The sequence below is a fragment of the Heterodontus francisci genome, chromosome 18 (genome assembly GCF_036365525.1).
Source record: "Heterodontus francisci isolate sHetFra1 chromosome 18, sHetFra1.hap1, whole genome shotgun sequence".
Taxonomy (NCBI): domain Eukaryota; kingdom Metazoa; phylum Chordata; class Chondrichthyes; order Heterodontiformes; family Heterodontidae; genus Heterodontus; species Heterodontus francisci.
Genome location: NC_090388.1, coordinates 40,423,726 through 40,443,943, shown reverse-complemented (window position 1 = coordinate 40,443,943; position 20,218 = coordinate 40,423,726). Strand labels below are relative to the sequence as shown.

At 40.3% G+C, this 20,218-nt stretch overlaps 1 protein-coding gene across 1 annotated transcript in view; it reads left to right on the top strand.

Annotated features, from left to right (window-relative positions):
* znf277 (zinc finger protein 277) overlaps window positions 1-20,218 on the top strand; it is a 77,391-nt gene that overhangs the window by 31,857 nt on the left and 25,316 nt on the right. The window contains exons 5-8 of the mRNA XM_068050579.1: window positions 10,038-10,129; window positions 10,821-10,931; window positions 17,029-17,161; window positions 19,355-19,422. Of these exons, the coding sequence (XP_067906680.1) occupies window positions 10,038-10,129; window positions 10,821-10,931; window positions 17,029-17,161; window positions 19,355-19,422 (404 nt within the window). The remainder of the gene's footprint in view (window positions 1-10,037; window positions 10,130-10,820; window positions 10,932-17,028; window positions 17,162-19,354; window positions 19,423-20,218) is intronic.

Below are 20,218 nucleotides of genomic sequence, written 5' to 3'. Positions count from 1 at the left end.
AGAATCCTCTCTAATAATTTCCCTACCACTGACGTAAGGCTCACCGGCCTATAATTTCCTGGATTATCCTTGCTACCCTTCTTAAACAAAGGAACAACATTGACTATTCTCCAGTCCTCTGGGACCTCACCTGTAGCCAATGAGGATACAAAGATTGCTGTCAAGGCCCCAGCAATTTCTTCCCTTGCCTCCCTCAGTATTCTGGGGTAGATCCCATCAGGCCCTGGGGACTTATCTACCTTAATGCTTTGCAAGACGCCGAACACCACCTCCTTTTTGATAACGACATGACCCAGACTATCTACACTCCCTTCCCTGGACTCATCATCCACCAAGTCCTTCTCTTCTATAAAAAAAAACAAAGTCCAGCATCTTTGGAATCTCTTCAGTCTTTCAAATGAATCAATTTCTACTATTTTTAATCCGAGTCCTCAAAAAAAATTTAAAAATTGAAGTGTTTTCATAACACTATTTACCCTGTCAAAGCTCTTTCAAACTTTGACCACTTATTTTGGATATGTTGTTAATATTCTGCACTGCATTGTGTACAGTCTTTGTTTTTCAAAGCGATTAGTGTAACTTTTTTCTCTCATTCCTTTTATTGGCCTAGTTAATCTATTGGTTCACAGATCCTTACTGTTGTTGGTTACCCAAAACCACATGCAGTGCTCAAACCTATATAGATTTATCAACACCTTGTTCACTTTATTAGTCACTGATGTATATGTAAAACCCAGAACCCTGTTTACTTATGTTTTTTTCACCTGCATTTTCTATATTTGTATCCCTAGGTGTCTCTCTCTGTTCCTTGACTCCTTTGAAACTTTTACGATTCACATTATAGTTCTTTTTCCTGAAACATGCTTTTTTTCCTTCATCTGCCCATTCTCCCAAGCTAGCAATGTGCTCCTGCATTGACAGATATCTCAATGGAGACTCATTGCCAAAGAGATTTCAACATTAACATTTTTCAATTATAGAATGTTTTTCCCTCTAAGGATTAAAAATTGTGACCAGCAATAGTGTTTTTTAAAGCTTTATATAAAAACAATTGTGCAGGCAGATGTCTGACAGCAGACAGCACTTATAAGAATGGCAATGAGCTGTATAATGAATCAGCGCAGAATCATCCATAAACAGCTGATTTTTGTCATCTGTACTTGTGCCAGGAAACCAACATGTATAAACACAATGGTTGCTAAAGAGTTGTCAGTACTTTAATAATTCAAATATATGCTGTTAGTTCTGCCAGTAGCAGGAGTTGAGTAAAATTTCTATTTGGCTTATGCCCCTCTTGTTTTCTTTTGTTGTAGCCAAGTTGGCTGATGGTTTATGTGGTCGATGCACATGTTTTTAAGTTGCTTAAATAAAAGATGAAAAGTTCAAGGCAAGTCAGTTTTTTTTTAAAATGCAACTATTTGGGTTTGGATAGTATAGTGTTGGAGCATCCTCATGATCTGAAGTGCTGTGACAAAAATTGGCACAATGTAGAACTGTGCCCATACTTTCCCCTTGAAATGGGTTTGCTATCAGCAAACAGCTGTGGAAGGTGCTGTGCAGAATACTCCAACTTCTCTTTTACATATGTCAATAGTTGGCTGCAGAACAGGATTGGTAAAAGCCTGAAACTAAATCACCTGCCTCCCATTTCTACTTCAACTGTTATATGTCGTGGAGTGGGGAGAAATAGCCTCTTTTTAAAAAAAAAAAAATTGCATCATTCCCCTTTGAATTCAGAGTTCAGGTCGGTTTCTAAAGAAGATCATGATTTACCATAAGCACCACTGTTGCTTTTCAAAGCTGGCATCTGGAAATGAAACTGCTTTAATGGAATCATATAAAGAATTTGACCATTGATGTAAATCTATGCCAATTTGGTTGCATTTATTTTCACCTTGAGAATCTGGTCCAAACCAATATTTGCTTTTTATAGCACTTCTATAATTATTTTTCATAATCCTTTCCTATGTTTTGCTATGCATTTTTTCCACATACTCAACAATAATCTGGAAGGTTTTTTTAATCAGAAATTTGTAAACTATTGGAAATGAAGGAAATGTTGAAATAGCCTACAGCCAAGAGAAAAGTTGTAAAATAATTCAATTTTACTGTCTTTGTGTACACATATTGCACAAATAGTGAGAAAAAAGGTGTTGTCATAAGTCAAAACCAACCTGTATAAACTTTAATTGCAAATATTAAAACCTATTTAATTAATAGAAATTGTAAGTATATGTAAACCATGACCCACAGTTCATAATCATAAAATATTAATCTTGTATTTGTTTAAGGTTGCCAGTTCTGGTTCAAGGCATTCCTGGAAGTTTGACCATGTGATTTTCTGACCACGTGCCGTCTGTTATTTATAAAGGTTGGGGCCTCTGTAGTGGAGTATCTTTGCTTATGGTTTGTCCTAGGCTCAACCATCTTCAGTTGCTTCATCAACGACCTTCCCTCCATCATAAGTTCAGAAGTGGGGATGTTCGCTGATGATTGCACAATGTTCAGCACCATTCGTGACGACTCAAAGCAGCGCATGTCGTATGCAGCAAAACCTGGACAACATTCGGGCTTGGGCTGATAAGTGACAAGATACATTCACGCCACACAAGTGCCAGACAATGACTGTCTCAAACAGGAGGGAATCTAACCATCTTTCCTTGACGTTCAATGGCATTACCATTGCTGAATCGCCCACTATCAACATCCAGGGGGTTACCATTGACCAGAAACTGAACTGGACCAGCCACATAAATGCTGTGGCTACAAGAGCAGGTCAGAGACTGGGAATTCTGTGGCAAGGGCGGCGCAGTGGTTAGCACCGCAGCCTCACAGCTCCAGCGACTGCCTGTGTGGAGTTTGCAAGTTCTCCCTGTGTCTGCGTGGGTTTCCTCCGGGTGCTCCGGTTTCCTCCCACATGCCAAAGACTTGAAGGTTGATAGGTAAATTGGCCATTATAAATTGCCCCTAGTATAGGTAGGTGGTAGGGAAATATAGGGACAGGTGGGGATGTGGTAGGAATATGGGATTAATGTAGGATTAGTATAAATGGGTGGTTGATGGTCGGCACAGACTCGGTGGGCCAAAGGGCCTGTTTCAGTTCTGTATCTCTAAACTAAACTAAACTAAACCTCCTGTCTCCCCAATGCCTGTCTACCATCTGCAAGGCACAAGTCAGGAGTGTGATGAAATACTCTCTACTTGCCTGGATGGGTGCAGCTCCAACAACACTCAGGAAGCTCAACACCATCCAGGACAAAACGGCCTGCTTGATTGGCAGCCCATCCACAAACATTCACTCCCTCCGCCACCGACGCACAGTGGCAGCAGTGTGTACCATCTACAAGATGCACTGCAGCAACTCACCAAGGCTCTTTTGAAAGCACCTTCCAAATCCACAACCTCGATCATCTAGAAGGACAAAGACAACACCACCATGCAAGTTCCCCTGCAAGCCACACACCATCGTGACTTGCAACTATATTGCCTTTCTTTCACTGTCGCGGGGTCAAAATCCTAGAACTCCCTAACAGCGCTGTACCTACATCCCAAGGACTGCAGCGGTTCAAAAAGGCAGCTCACCACTGCCTTCTCAAGGGTAGTTAGGGATGGGCATTAAATGCTGGCTTAGCCAGCGACGCCCACATCCCGCAAACGAAAAAAAAAAGTGAGAGAACTACCGAGAACCAGAAGGTCACAGGCAAAGAAGGGAAACTGAAGATAGGGGAGGGATTCGCAAGGTGGGGAACTAGAGGTGGGAGGAACTATGATTCCACAAGTAACTAATAGTAACTCACTGAAATTACACTGATAATCAATTGATAGTAATACTGTTGACACCCATATTCCCCTCATGATCAAAAGTAATACAACAATAGTCTACATGTAACTGTTAGTAAAGGTGTAATACCTATATATACTACATGTAACCAGTTGTAATCTTATAACCCACTGATATTCACCATGTACCTACAGTCAGCATCCTCCTGCACTGCACAAGATGCAGTCATGTTCCATAGTCAATGCAAAAGAACAATACCGTGGATGCTGGAAATCTGAAATAAACAAGGAAAATGCTGGAAATACTCAGCAGGTCAGGCAGCATCTACGGAGAGAGAAACAGAGTTAATGTTTCAGATCCGGGACCTGAAACATTAACTCTGTTTTCTCTCCACAGGTGCTGTCTGAGATGCTGAGTATTTCCAGTATTTTCCATATTTATTCCATTGTCAGTGCCACATTTAACAGATCATATTTCATTCCCTGGGCAGACTTTCATCAAAGGGCTGCAGGGTCAGGACCTGGTGCAGGCACAATTTGAAAATTGCCGTCCCAGAGGTCGTCTCAGGACCCCAATGCCTCTGGGACAGTTTTGAATTTTTGAAGTGCTGGGACCATGCACACTGCCACTTAAGGGCCCATTAAGCTCTTTTAGAAACTTGTTAAGGGGCCAGAGCATTCAGGAAGGCAATTTTTAAATCAGATTTTGGCAATCTCAACCTGTCTGGTGCACATTAGCGCACAGCTGTTGGGGACGCCGCAGGGCAAAACCAATTCATTTGCATGTGTGTTGAGATTAAATTTGAGGGGCCAGCTAGCTCCAGGTCAAAGGCTGTACCTCCACTTGGCGTCCATGGCCACTTTCCGCTGTCATTGCCAAACTGGCCCTTTCATGAGCTGCCTACTCTCCTTGGCAAGGTAGCAGCAGTCCCCAACGTGGCTGCTGCCTGCTCCAGGCAGGCAGCTTCCACCTCCTGGAGGAGCTCAGTGCCTCTAATTGGGCGCTGAGCTTGCCTCCTGCCCAATTGGAGCATTAGTATTCTAAGATTGTGTCACGAGAGCAACGCAGCTGCAGGGCAGAGTATGGAACCGGAATTCATCAGGGTGTCGCACTGTACCCTACCTTGTTCCCCACTTGCCAACCAGTGGAAGCACTTTCACTATCTACCTACAGAAGTCCTCAGGTTTCTTACCCCCCCCCGCCCCCCCATCCCCCACCTTACTGGCTGCTGCTCATTTGACACTGTTCCCATTCACCACATTGCTGCTGCTTCTGGCTCTGCAGCATTCATAGGAGCAGAATTTACAGTCTCTTTTAAAAGGAAAATCAAGAAATATTAAAACAAAGAAAAATTTTAAGGCAGTATGGGCAAAGGTTGGATTAATGGAATTAATTGAGAAGGTCTTTTAGAGAGGCCACGCAAAAGCAATGGGTCAAATTGCCTTCAGTGCTGAAAGATTGCAAAGTTCTATTTGAAGCCGTGGCTTTGTTAACACTCATGTCTCTGGTCAGTCAGAAGGCTGTTGGTTCAAGACCTACTACTGGATTTGAGCATCTAATCTAGGTTAATTAGTCGAGGAGTACTGCATTCTTGGACTTGCAGTCTTTTGGATGAGAAGTTAACCTGAGCCCCGGTCTGCCTGCTCAGATGAATATAAAACATCCCATAGCACTATTCTAGAAAGAACGTGGTAGTTCCTCTATGTAATTTATCTCATTGTTTGTGGTACCTTCCTATGCTCAATTGGTTGTTGCATTTGCCTACAAAACAATAATAATTACTTTTCAAAAGTAATTAATTGACTACAGAATACTTTGGAATGGTTTGAGAATTTGAAAGATGCAATGCAAATGCAAGTTCTTTCCTTTTGGTAAAGCCAACAAGTCAGAAATAAAGTTAAAGTAAAAGCACTTCGTGGAAAAAAAAAAAGAGCAAGGGCTTACTTACACGATTGGTCTCAAACATTGAAACCACCACTGTCCCTGAAAAGAAAACTGGAGAAAAAAAAAATTAAAAGTGTAACTAATATAATCATCTGATTATTGAAGTAGGCATATTATTACTCTGTAATGGCTCAAATCATAAGCTGTGTTTAGAAATGTGGACAGAATCCAGAAATGTCATGGCATATCCTTGTTTCACAATAAAAATTCTATTCCGATACGTTGCACAGATGTAAATAATTACTGTTTAAAACATATTGGGACACATATGAACACAATCTTTTAAATATAAACAGCATCTCTTGTCACCTTGAAATGAAAAACAATCATTATTAACTTAGTTTTCACAAAATGTGAAAATGTGTTATAGTAGTTCACAAATTACAAATTGTTCAGCAAAAGTTGTTTTTGTCTAGCCCGGAATAACAGGAATTTCCTGTTATCCATTACTTTTTGGACTGAAGCCTGTGGTCTGATTTTCTAATTACTTATGTCAATGTCGAAAGATGATGGAGCTTTAAAAGTATAATTCACAAAACACGAGTTTTGCATTATATTTATGGAACTTTTTGAATATATTATGAAGAACAAAAAAGGAAGAGCTTGCATTTATGTGGCACCTTGTCACAACCTCAGGATGCCCCGAAGCACTGTACAAACAATGAATTATTTGTTGAAGTGTAGCCACTGCTGTTATGCAGGTAAACACAGCAGTCCTTATGCAAGCGTGGTTCCACAAACAGCAAATAACTAAATTACCACAGCATTTGTTTTTGTTGGGAGGAATGTTGGCCAGAATACACAATATTTCCCTACATCTCTTTGAATAGCACCCCGGATTTTTTTTATGTCTATCTGAGGAAGCAGACTAGGCTTCATTTTACATCTCACCCAAAATCCCACCTCAGACATTACAGCACTGGTTGTCAGTGTAAAATATGTGCTCAAGAACAGTGAGGCTTGAACTCATTGCCTCTGACTTCTACCAGAATCTCAGCAACTGAGGTAAGCTGACACTGGTAGCATTAATTATAATGTTCACTAAGCAAAAGTCTTGAAGTTCTAAACAAGAATATTAAACAGTGCTAAGATACTTGCATAATCCCCTTCCATGCATATCATCTGGTGGCAAACAGGATTCATTGATTCCCTACTTCCACTTGGGGGCCACAAATGAAGGAAGCGCACTGTAATGTTGTAGCTCTGTTTCTGACTTACGCTCCCTTTATGTGCAAGATTGGTGCATTTATCCAGTTCTTTTTCGTGACCCTACACTTTTATTAGCATTAAAAGGTTGAGTAAGTCCACTCACTAATTGTTAATAAACCCTTCATGTTCCTTACAATGGTTCTGCACAAATCCTGCAGTCAGGTAACCCCAGATCTTTTGGAAACTGGTGTGTACACAAAGATTGCAATTCCCCACTTCTTATGACAAGGAAACATGCCCTTAGAATGTTTGGTCATAGCTATCCCCCCTCGGAGCTCAGTTTGGTCATAGCCATCCCTCCTCAGAGCTCCAAATTTTGGCTTTCTTAAACTGTAGACCAAAAGATGCTTGGTTCACTTCATCTGCAAAGGATAATGCAAATAAGTTATTGTTCACATCACTAAAAATGTAATGATTACAATGATTGAATCTAATATTTTGGGTCTCCTCAGATTTAACAAGTGACTTTTCTCTTCTAGTTTACTTTGAAAAATGGACCTGCTTGAAACTTTCAGTATACTGAATCTTTTGGGTGCCTATACTTTCTGTACTTGGAAGGATGTACCAGTGGTACAGTTCCTTATACTAAAGAGAAAGAGTTAATCCATGCTGCCTTTACGTGATGCTCATGATTATTTGTAATGAAAATAATTGTTCACTTTCTGAGGGACACATGACTAAGATGCACCTGATATAAATCTGGCTTGGTTTTCCACTGCCAGATGTAGCTTCTCCATGTCAAAAAATACTCTCCTGCTCTAGCTGCCCTATAAATATATTCTACTGCTCTCAGATCATTTTGGGGTGAACGAAAAGCTAAGACTTGTCCCATTGGTCCTTTTCCGTGTCACCTCTACCTCAAGTCAAATGGGTGGATCTTCTGGACTTAGTCATCTCAATGCAACGATGCACACAGGTGCCGAAGCCACCATAACCTCCTCTTCCCTTTTCCCTAGTTCCCTAGCTTATTCTCCATCTCATCTTCCCTCAGCATTTAGCAGGCTTATCTACTCTGAGTCTCACCTCCTGCTGCTTTGATATCCTCCCCATATAACTCCTCACCACACAATTGCCTTTTCGTACTGACCTCAAAAATGGCTGTTTGCATGGGCATCACTTGTCTCCCCATCAACGGCCTTCTCACCATCCTCCTCATCAGACGCATATCCTCAAATCTGCCATTCTCTCCAATTTTGGGAAGGATGTCAAGGCCAAAAGATTTGCCAACATATGAGTTTAAGTAAACTGTGATCTCATTTCACCAGAAAAGAGGAAAATTAAAATGAGATCTGATGGAGATGCCCAGAATTACAAAGGGTCTTGATTAGATAAAGAGGTTGAGATTTTTGTTTAATGCAGCAGGACATACAATGCTTTACTAGAAACAACGATGGAAGCAGAATCCATAATAGCTTTTAACAGAAGTGGGTAAATACCTGAAAAAGAAAAAGTGTAAAAGGCTATGAAGAAAAGCTAGCAAAACGGAGTAACTAATAACTTTTTCAGAGAGTTGGGATGAAAGCAATTACACAAATGTGCTTCTGTACTGTAAACTGATTCAAACAGCCTCCCTTTTGAGATTCTATAACATATCATCACCAACCAACTCCATATTTGCCTCTCCTATAACTCTGGTTGAATCTCTTCAGTCTCGTTTTCGCCCTGTCCCCAGAACTGAGCAAATCCAAAACAGTAACCAATTATGTCCTTTTTGTGATCATGTCATGTTATCCTTCCTTATCCTTTCTACAGCAATCAACCACTTTATCCTCCTCTCCTTCATGGTCAATCTCCACAGAACCACTGTCACTCTTCCTTATCCAATATAGTTAGTATTTTTCCAGCTGTGTCTTTCCCTCACTATCGCATTTGGCTACTACCAGAGTGCCCAAGATGAGGAAAAGACATAAAGCAAAAGAATTGGGAGCCAAAGATTCATTGGCTCCCTCCTTTTCTTTGTTTAAATGTTCCCCCTCTCTGACATTTACCACAGGCATGCAATTAGTTTCGATGTGTTGGTGACACCTAATTCTTCCTCTCCACCAGCATCCTCAACTTCATGACCATCAGTGTTGGTGGACTGTTTGCCCAGCATTGACCAGATCTTCTTTGAGTTGAACATCTGGAAAATCAAATCCATTTTATTTGTCTTCTGCCAGAACCTCAATACCTTTTGTCACTAATTCCATCCTTTCTCTGGCTGCTCACTGAATGAATCAACTGTTGTGACTTACTGTGCTTCTCGACCCTGAGCTGAGCTTGAAACCTAATTTTCTGTCCATCAGCAAGACTTTGTATTTCCATCTCTGCAGTATTATGCACCCCTGTTCTTGCCTCCCTCCAGTGTAATTGAAACCCTTATCCTCAATTTAGTTATCGTCAGACTTTTCTAACACCCACTTCGTTGGTCTTTTGGGCACCACGATACACAATTTGCAACTCATCCAAAACTCCACTACATGCTCGTTCATCACTCTCTTTCTTAATGACCACTCACTGTCCTGTTGCCAGAACAACAAATTCAACAAGCTTCGTCCTCATTTACAATTCTTTCCCCTGGGCCTTGCCCTATCTTACCTCTTCAAATTCCACCAATCCAACTTCTCAGCCATGCTGTTTGGCCCCTGATTCTGACCTCCTGTCCTCCACTACACATTGGTAGTACAGCCTTTGGCCATCTTAATCTTTGATCAAATAATCTTTTGAAGTTCTTGATTGTAATCCTTCCTCCTTACTGCTTCTCTCTCCCCATCTTTTCAACCATAAGTCAGTCATGTCACCAATTCTTTTGCTTTTGTTTGATGTCTTTTCCTCATCTTTGAATCACCTTAGGACATTTTCTGTATTAAAGATACGTTTGAAATACAATCTGTTGTGTTGTATTGACTTGTATGAGTTGGAGCTTTTCCTCTCGGTGAGTATAGATCATTCATTGTTTCTGTGAGTATTCTTTACACAAGATGGTCTGTAAGTAGGTGCATTTTGATTAAAGTTAAATTTGCATATCAGCCAGTCAGCAAAAGCTATTTCTTCCATCATTGTTCTCAGTGATAAATATACAATAGCCAGCATCAGTTTTTCTGATTTGTTTCCTTTTTCATAGGAAGATGTTTTGGAACAGCAACAGCAGGAAAGGAATGACAGCAACTTTGCTCGTATCTGTGTGTTTTGTAATGAAGAATTTGCAGGAAACAGGTCTGTACTTTCTGCAACAGCTGTGCTTTTTTTAGTCCTAGGAATATTTTCTAATTAACTTCTTCCGAACTCGGGCCTTTCCTGTTACAAAAATTACAAGACATTGAACTAGTTGCCACTGTCAACCCGTGAAACCTGTTACATTGTTGCAGAGTATTATATCATATTCACTTATTACCAAGAGAATTCCAAAACATGAGCCATTTTTCCTGTATATATAAGTTATTACGTATGTGTGAATTTCTTTCCCCTCCATATTACAAATTCAGGTCAGACATGAATAGCTTTTCAAGTTCAGTGGTCTCTCATGCTCTCGCGTTCTGTCTTTCCAAGCCTAGGGCTCTTTGAGTTTGGGGGCTTCAAGTACAAGCCAGTGAAAATGTTTTTTTTTAAGTTTGAATTTAGTCATATTACTGTGCAATGTGTATTTTTTGTTAATTTGTTTAAAACTTTTTGGAAATTAGAAATTTCTGAGAAAAAGTGTTGAATGAAATTTATTTCATGAAGCGTTTTCAGTCATTTTATGTCCAAGCTTAAAAAGGGCTTAGTTTTCTTGTATTTTTTAAATTAATTTTAGAAATTTGCTATTTTTGTACTTTGGTAATTAGTTACTTCTGTATGTTAATACAGCTTTATATTATGAAAGTAAGAACTTGAATGTAAAATAAAACTGAAACTAATATATATTCAGGGCTATTCTCTTCAACCATATGGCTAAAGATCATTCTTTCAATGTGGGCCTTCCTGACAACATTGTGTACTGCAATGAATTCCTGGATTTGGTGCAGAAAAAAATGGATAAGTATGCATATTTTAAATTTATTAAGTAGACACCATTGAATAGTGTGATGGTTTGCAGAAATACAGGTTTAGTCTCACGTTGTTTGGTCCTGATCACAGTTGCACTGCAAGGGGATGGAAAATCACATTGCTACCTCTAGCAACTGCTCTTGCTCACCTGACGTTCTTGCAGTTTCCAAGACCCAAAGTTGACAATTGAAGAGGTTCAAGATAGCAGGACATAACTCCTAACATAACCCTCTACAAGCAATTTCTCGAATTCGTTTGATTGACAATAAGATAGACCATTAACCAAGTGTGCTGGGACTTGATTCTTGTAAGCCCCTCTGTTAGGCTGATAATGTACAAGTTGTGCCTCAAGCCAAGAAATTAAAAAAAAAACCTTTTTCGGAGTAATTTCTGATCGGAAAAGCGATGTAAATGGTTATATAGATATGCAAAGGCCTTTTTGTTCATGGAATTTTTATTTGTTAAAGAAGCTATATGCTTACTTGCTGTCTTGGACAGATTGCTCCCACTTCCTGTCATAGTCCACATCCTCTCTAAGGAATACAATTTTTTTTGCTATTTATTCCAAACATGTAGGGTCAGTTTGAGGCCCATGGGTTGCCTTGCATTCTCTCGACATCTATTTAGCAATTGGAACACATTGCCCCCATGCACTTTACTGGACAAATATACTGTGGGCCAATTGCAACTCCGCGCAAGTGGATTGTCTTTGGGTGAATTAAAATCTTGCCCTAAGCTACTGTTCATCTCAAACAGCCACTTTCTTGCATGTTATTTGGACAGATTTATTACTTGTATTAATTGTGATTTGTGAGAGGACCAAATTTATTTACTTATCTGCCTGTGGTGGGTAAGGAAACTTTATTTATTTTCCAGCAACCAATCGAAAGTCACTTCACTTGTCTCGGAGCACATTTCCGCAAACTTGTCTTCAAAGTCTTTCAGTGGAAATATGCACAGCTTCTCCACCCCACCCTTTGCAACAGCATAACCCTAGCCTTAGCATGAACAGAGTCACAGGAAATCTGGCAGTATTAATTAAAACTGAACAATATCTTAGTGATTCCAAAGTGGTATGTGGTCACAAGTTACCAATATGCAGAATTATTGAGTCTCCCTTGAGAAATCATAAAAGGTGGTGATTTACAAATTAATCTGTCTGCATATCCATGTATTAGTAAGCAGACTTGCTGGTAGTAGTGTAGCTTCTTGTCTTCACTTTCAAGCCATTTCATTCAGTCCAGAAATAAACAAGTATTGTTGTTAGCACATGTAACAGTTGGTACAATTGGTATGAACATTGACTCTGCAGTAATCCTCTAATTTTGTTGTACCTACTACTGCAGCAGTTCAAGAAGGCAGCTCACCAGCACCTTCTCACGGGCACTTGGGAATGAGAAATAAATGCTGACCTTACCATCTATGCCCACATCCCATGAACGAATAAATATAAAGCACAAAATGTTTTACTAGTTTATATTATTTCACTTAATTTCCCTTTATGTAATGACTCTTACAATGAATATCATATAAGGTGCTTCAATAATTTAAACCGTAGAAAATAAAGCCATACTGGTGCACATAAAATTGAGGGCCTGGGCTACCAAGGTTTTTTGGGCTCAAAATTGGTGACATTGAGATATACATTGGATATACCAAAGTTAATAACCACTCTAGAATACATGCTAAATTCCAGCAGAAGTGTCTGCTGGCAGTGGATATGTCCACCCCTATAGTGATTTGTATGCAAATGAGGGCAAAAGCTGCTTTTCCTAAAATTATTGAACTTGCGCCAGAATTGCAACAGATTAAAGTTGGGCTTCTAGCCAAGTGAGGTAAGTTACTGGAATCACTTATCAAGTCAGCCTATGATCTCAACCATTTCCTACAAATGTCCACAAACATTTTGGAACATCAACTTTGACTGAAGCAGTTAGAAAAATCTCATCTTGGCAATGCTAAGAAAAAATTCTACAAGTTGCCTTACTGCAAATTTATGAGGGTAATCTTCCTAGCCTTCTAACATGCAACCCTTCCTTTGGGCTCTCAAAGGGTGTAAATAAAGGCAGAATAGGAGCAGTAAGAGGGGAAATGGCAGAGACTCTCAGTTAAAGCTGCACAACAGAAGAAAATTTAAACCAGAGTTACACTTCCAGGAGAGTCGACACACAACACTGCTCCTTTAATGGTGTCTCTCAGACCTGCTTAAGGAGACATAAATGTAAATGTGTCTTCAATTGCAAACTGGCCTCCAAACTTCCTCCCAAACACATACAAACAAAAATTTAACTTAGTTTGGAGCACTGGATTTCATATATTGCAAAGTGGTTTTACTGTGCTTACATACTTACAAACAGTACTTATTTTTTATCACTGTTCCTACCCCTAGTGCCTCTTTGTTCTCCTCATAAACCTGTCCTGGTGTTGTGCTCAGGTCTTACCTGAGGGCAGGATGCCATTGGGACGTAGCTGTGCTATGGTATTCTAGGCTTGGTATCTTGGGACCAAGGTGGCACTCCTCTCAGAGCGTGCAAGTCCTAGGAGGACTTTTCATCAGGCTTGGTCGTCACTGCAGATTCATGAGCAGCCTGGTCCTCTATCCTGCCGCCATTGTGAGCCAGTATCTAAGGCAGCTGGCTAACTGGAAAGTATCATGAGTTGTCATCAGGAGAGAGGTCATGAAAGCATATTTTAGCCATGCCTCTTGTGCTGGATCCTAGATCTGACAATCCACTGATCATCAGACCAACCCTCCAGCTGAGAACAATCAGAGAGATAGCACCCCAAATATTTTGCAAGCTGGTCGCCATCATTCTCTGCAGATGTTTCCCCAAGGCCTGATCCCCTGTGGTCAAAAAAATCCACATTGGATGCACTGATCGGTCTCAAAGCCTTTGTTGGGTGGCCAGATGCACTTGTCTTGGCATCAACACTCAGTTCAGTGATCCCTGCTATCTGTATCTGGTTCTCCAATATGATCGTCAGTGTCTTCATATGAATGTTTTGTTCATCCAGCATCTTTTGTCTTTAAGCAGGACCCCAGAGATCTCTATCTGCAGCCCTGGAGCCTCTATTTTCCACTGTTGGATCCCACTTTCACATCTCACTGGGCCAAATGGTCTGCCTTAAATTTTCAATCTTTCATTCCACACCCTTGTGTCTCACTCAGTGAAAAATCTTTATTGTAACTATCGACATTCCTCAGTACGGCCTTGGTCCAAACATGGACATAAGAGCTGAATTCCAGAGGGGAGGGGAGAGTGACTGCCCTTGACATCAGTGCAACATTTGACCAAGTGTGGCATCAAGGAGTGTTGGCAAAATTGAAGTCACAGGAAATCGGGGAAAACTTTCCACTGGTTGTCGTCATACCTAGCACAAAGGAAGATGGTTGTGGTTGTTGGAGACCAGTCATCTCAGCCCCAGGACATTGCTAATGGAGTTCCTCAACGTAGTGTGCTAGGCCCAACCATCTTCAGCTGCTTCATCAATGACCTTCCCTCCAGCATAAGGTCAGAAGTGGGGATGTTTGCTGAGGATTGCACAGTGTTCAGTACCATTCACAACTCGTCAGATACTGAAGCAGTCCGTGCCCGCATGCAGCAAAACCTGGCTAACATTCAGGCATGGGCTGATAAGTGGCAAGTAACATTTGTGCCGCACAAGTGCAAGGCAATGACCATATCCAACAAAAGAGAATCTAACCATCTCCCCTCAATGTTCAACAGCATTGCCATCACTGAATAATCCACCATCAACACCCTGGGTAATAAAAGCAAAATACTGCGGATGCTGGAAATCTGAAACAAAAACAAGAAATGCTGGATTCACTCAGCAGGTCTGGCAGCATCTGTGGAAAGAGAAGCAGAGTTAACGTTTCGGGTCAGTGACCCTTCTTCGGAGCCGAAGAAGGGTCACTGACCCGAAACGTTAACTCTGCTTCTCTTTCCACAGATGCTGCCAGACCTGCTGAATCAACACCCTGGGGTTCACCTTTGACCAGAAACTTAACTGGCCCAGTGACATAAAGTACTGTGGCTACAAGAGCAGATCAGAGGCTGGGAATTCTGTGATGAGTAACTCACCTCCTGATTCCCCAAAGCCTGTCTACCATCTATAAGGCACAGTGGTGCAGTGGTTAGCACCGCAGCCTCACAGCTCCAGCGACCCGGGTTCAATTCTGGGTACTGCCTGTGTGGAGTTTGCAAGTTCTCCCTGTGTCTGCATGGGTTTTCTCCGGGTGCTCTGGTTTCCTCCCACAAGCCAAAAGACTTGTTGGTAGGTAAATTGGCCATTATAAATTGCCCCTAGTATAGGTAGGTGGTAGGGAAATATAGGGACAGGTGGGGATGTTTGGTAGGAATATGGGATTAGTGTAGGATTAGTATAAATGGGTGGTTGATGTTCGGCACAGACTCGGTGGGCCGAAGGGCCTGTTTCAGTGCTGTATCTCTAAACTAAAGTCAGGAGTATGATGGAATACTCTTCACTTGCCTGGATGAGTGCGACTCCAACAACACTCAAGAAGCTTGACGCCATCCAGGATAAAGCAGCCCACTTGATCGGCACCCCATCCACCATCTTAAACATTCACTGCATCCACCACCAGTGCACAGTGGCAGCGGTGTGCACCATCTCCAAAATGCACTGCAGCAATGCACCAAGGCTCCTTCGACAGCACCTTCCAAACCCGTGACCTCTAGCACCTAGAAGAACAAGGGCAGCAGATGCATGGGAACATCACCACCAAAGACTTGCAGTTTGATAGGAAAATGTTGGCCATTGTTAATTGCCCCTAGTGTAGGTAGGTGGTAGGAGAATGGTGGGGATGTGGTAGGGAATATAGGATTAATGTAGGATTAGTATAAATGGGTGGTTGTTGGTCGGCACAGACTCGGTGGACCGAAGGGCCTGTTTCAGTGCTGTATCTCTCTATGACTGCCACCTGTGAGTTCCCCTCGATTTCACACACTATCCTGCCTTGGAACTATATTGCCGCTCTTTCAACGTCACAGGGTTAAAATCTTGGAACTCCCTTCCTAACAGCACAGTGGGTGTAGCTACACCAATATTGACTGCAGCAGTTCAACAAGGCGGCTCACCACCACCACCTCAACGGCAATTAGGAATGGGCGATAAATGCTGGCCTGCCAGCAACGCTCACAACCCATGAATGAATTTTTTTTTTTTAAAAGTGCATTTCTTGGGACCGGTGAATGAAAGGGTGAATTAGGACATGGGAAAGGATATGGCTGGTAGCAGAGATGGAAGGCTGTTCGTTTCTTCATTATTCTTCAGTGGCATTTTGCCCTGGGTTAAGTCAAGAAAACGAAAATGAAAAGATTTTATGTTACACTGCTACTGTGATAGTTCCACTGTAGCATTTGAAGGCGCCCGATGCTTATTACTACTTTGTTTGCGTTATCAAATCAGTGTACAGTCAAGCTGTCAATGGTCCAGACAAACCTGCAGCCGTCACTGACCCTCCTTCATCTCCTTTATCAGCATGTTCAGACGCATGGCTCCCCAGGAATGTAATGTAAATGAGATGGTAGAATGATAAAGCACAGAATGAGGCTATTCGGCCCATCTTGCAAGTTCTTTGAAAGAGCACTCCAATTACTCCCACTCCCCTGCTCTTTCCCCATTGTCTTGTCAATTTTCTCCTTTCAAGTATTTATCCAATTCCCTTTTGAAAGTTACCACTAAATCTGCTTCCACTGCTCTTTCATGCAGTGCTTTCTGGATCGTTAAAATTTAGTTGCCTCTGGTTCTTTGATGAATTTATGTGTTCTGTTGAATTGCTTAATTATTCCTGTGGGAATGTTCAAATCACAATTGAATGTGATATTGAATCAACATAAATGAAACATTAAAGAGTGCTGTCAACTTTGTACATGAATATTTTTATCTTGGCCTCAATTCAATTATACAGTCACAGAGAAATAATTGCTAATTACTTGCAAGAATTTAAGTTTTTAGATCTTTCAGGTGATTTCATGGTTGATTACAGCTATTTATGTATTCAACATTTAGGTAAGAGGTTTGAACTTATTACATGTGTTATTGACAAATGCCTGTTTCTGTAGTTTACAATGTTTGTATTGTGAGAAGACCTTCCGTGACAGAAATACTCTAAAAGATCATATGAGGAAAAAACAGCATCGCAGAATCAATGCTAAAAATCATGAATATGACAAATTTTACACCATCAACTATCTGGTAAGATCTGTGTGCAGTTCTACAATCCAATATTTTAGAACAATATAAGAATAGAAATTAATTTTAGTGAGATTAGCACATTCACATTTAGCAGGTTCAGTGATATTCTGCTGTCCGCTATTTAGCCCTATCATTATCCCGTTTACTTTAAATGGGTTAATATCTCAGTTAAAGTAATAGAAGAATTCAAACCTTGTGTCCATCAGCTGCGATCGCCAAAAGTCATTTTGACACCATACTTTGGAGTGGTAACCAAACCCAAGGAAATAATTTCATTCAGTTTTACTTTGTGAAGGTTGGTTCTACAACTGCTGTCATGGAACACTTAAAACTAATTAAAATGCTCAAAAAGCCTGCAATAATATTGCAGTCTGCCTCATGAGATGTTCACGATTAATGTTTTGTTGACTGTCACTCAGGCTGATGGTCTATGTCTTAGAGGATGCATTTTATTTATGATTAGATGTTCAATCTCAAAATCAATAAGGTTCTCAAAGTTAAGATCAAACATTCATAGATTTAATAAGTACATGCAGTAGTACTTTGGCATACTCTTAAAATACAGTATTTATAACCATATCTGATGGTTGGGAATTCAAACACCTTAGAGTATTCGGGTTGATAGAATTCATGGAATCCAATTCTTCAATACAATTTGGCACTTTTATATTTTTCTCTTACCCCTACTATATTACATTATTGTACCAAAAGTTAAAACACAGAATTGAAGCCAATATTGGGCGGTACAGTGGCACAGTGGTTTGCATCGCAGCTTCACAGCTCCAGGGAACCGGGTTCAATTCTGGGTATTGCCTGTGCAGAGTTTGCAAGTTCTCCCTGTGACCGCGTGGGTTTTCGCCGGGTGCTCCGGTTTCCTCCCACAGCCAAAGACTTGCAGGTTGATAGGTAAATTGACCATTGTAAATTGCCCCTAGTGTAGGTGGGGATGTGGTAGGGAATATGGGATTTCTGCTGGGTTAGTATAAATGGGTGGTTGTTGGTCGGCACAGACCCAGTGGGCCGAAGGGCCTGTTTCAGTGCTGTATCTCTAAATAAAATAAATAATAAATATATCTCATTATTACGCAACTATTCTGAATGAGCTCTCATTCCATTGGGCTAACAAGCTGAGTGTAATTCCCTGTTTCATTACCTCAGATTTCCTCATCACATATAATTGCTGTTTCACAAAGTGAAACTACTAATTATAAGTTTGTCTTTGATTCTGTATCATTCAGCACTGATTTGATTCTAAACTATAATTAAAAAGGATAATACTTTACCCAAACATTTTCCTTTTGCAGAACTAGCTGTTGTCCTTGCATCCATAATATTGAAACCTCTGTGAAACTTAGGAATGAGCATGCAATGGTGTGTCTCCAAGTATTTTCTCTCATTAAGCAGTTGGTTACTTCATATTAAAACCTGCCGGTGCGATGAGGGTCCATGTTCATTCAAAAGTTCAGTGATCACAATCTTAGAATTTCTGTACACCTGTAGCTACTACAATTTAAGAATCATACTTCTCTACCTACGAGCAAAGGCTATAAATTAACATTATTACAATATGGAGACATTTGAAAAAATAGCACACTTCAATTCAGACTATTATTCTTTCCCTTACAGTGGACTACCGTGGCAGTACTTCCAGAGTAGATGTTGATGACTTTGCAGATTTAATTTGTCCAACCATTTCAACAGCCTGAGTTGCTTCTACTGTTAACAGTACAGGAGATGTGTTTTGTCCTTGCTTGTTCCTTGTTGTAACCAGTCAGTGCTTTTAATGAATTCCATTCTAACCAAAATATAGGTTTATACTTGTAAAGCCAAGAAGTTAATTTTGTTTTCTGTTAACTCATTTATGATTTATGGTGAAAAAAAATCCTGTATTAGACATAACCTAAAAATAAGCTGACTACTCATATCAAAATTTGCTGTACTATAAAGCACATTTCCATTAATTATATGAAGTAGTGTACATTCTGAAGAATGTAAATACAACAGAAGACTGGTAAAAGATTTCAATTGCAAGTTGAAGGACTGGGCATCTTGTGTTATGATGCAGTTTAGCACTGTGACTTAAACCTGTGCAACCAACTCAATTCTAAAGGAATGGTCTATTAACCAAATAAACAAGAATGCTTTTGGTTTCTCCTCACAGCTGGGAAAACTATTGTTAAATTCTAATTTTAGGAGCTTGGGAAGAACTGGGAAGAGGTTCAGTCTGAAGATGACAGAGAAATGATAGAAGAGCAAGACGAGTAAGTGGTTTTAAGGGTTCAGTCTGCTGCTGTTATCACCATGTACATGTTCGCTGTGGGTAAATTGACTTTTTTTTTGCAAATAGATTAAAGAAACTGCAGCAGGAAATTACAAGTCAGTAATGTAGTCTTGTGATTCAAGTTAAGTAATAAACCACAAGAATGAAGAATTGGCAGTTTTATGATTCAACTTATGTCATGCACCACAAGACTAAAGAAATAACAGTTTATACTTTCCATCTGAAGCCTTACTCCAACTATTTATTTTCCATATTATTAAGAGCACTTTTTAATTCAGTCTGGAAATTAGTAACTGATGTTCAGATCCATTCTTGAGGAGCAAGAAAAGTGAAGTAGTTCCAGATTTCTTTGTGATTCTTAACTTGTGCCTCTCTTTCATCAGCCAGTGGATGAAAAAGTAATTAAAGATGTAAGCTTGTTTCCCTCTCCAAGGTTGGTTCTCACAGCATGCTACACCATGGCACAGAATGCACCCAATTTCTTGCATTTGAAGCTGATGGAATGTCAACAAATCCTGACAATTAAATTTGTTGTGGTTATTAGCTGCCTCAGATGCTACATACTACTGGCTCAGTTATAAGTTAGATTTGTTCTGTAGATTTTGTTTCTTTTCCATCTTTCTCATCTTGGAGAGCCATTTTGTGTTTCTGCAAAAAGAAATTTGTGTTGCACTAGTGTGCTGCCACTGAAAAACATAAATGGTGATAAAATCAAAGTCCATCTCTCATGATTTGTACCTTTTAATTTTACTGGTATTTATAAACTTTTTAAACCT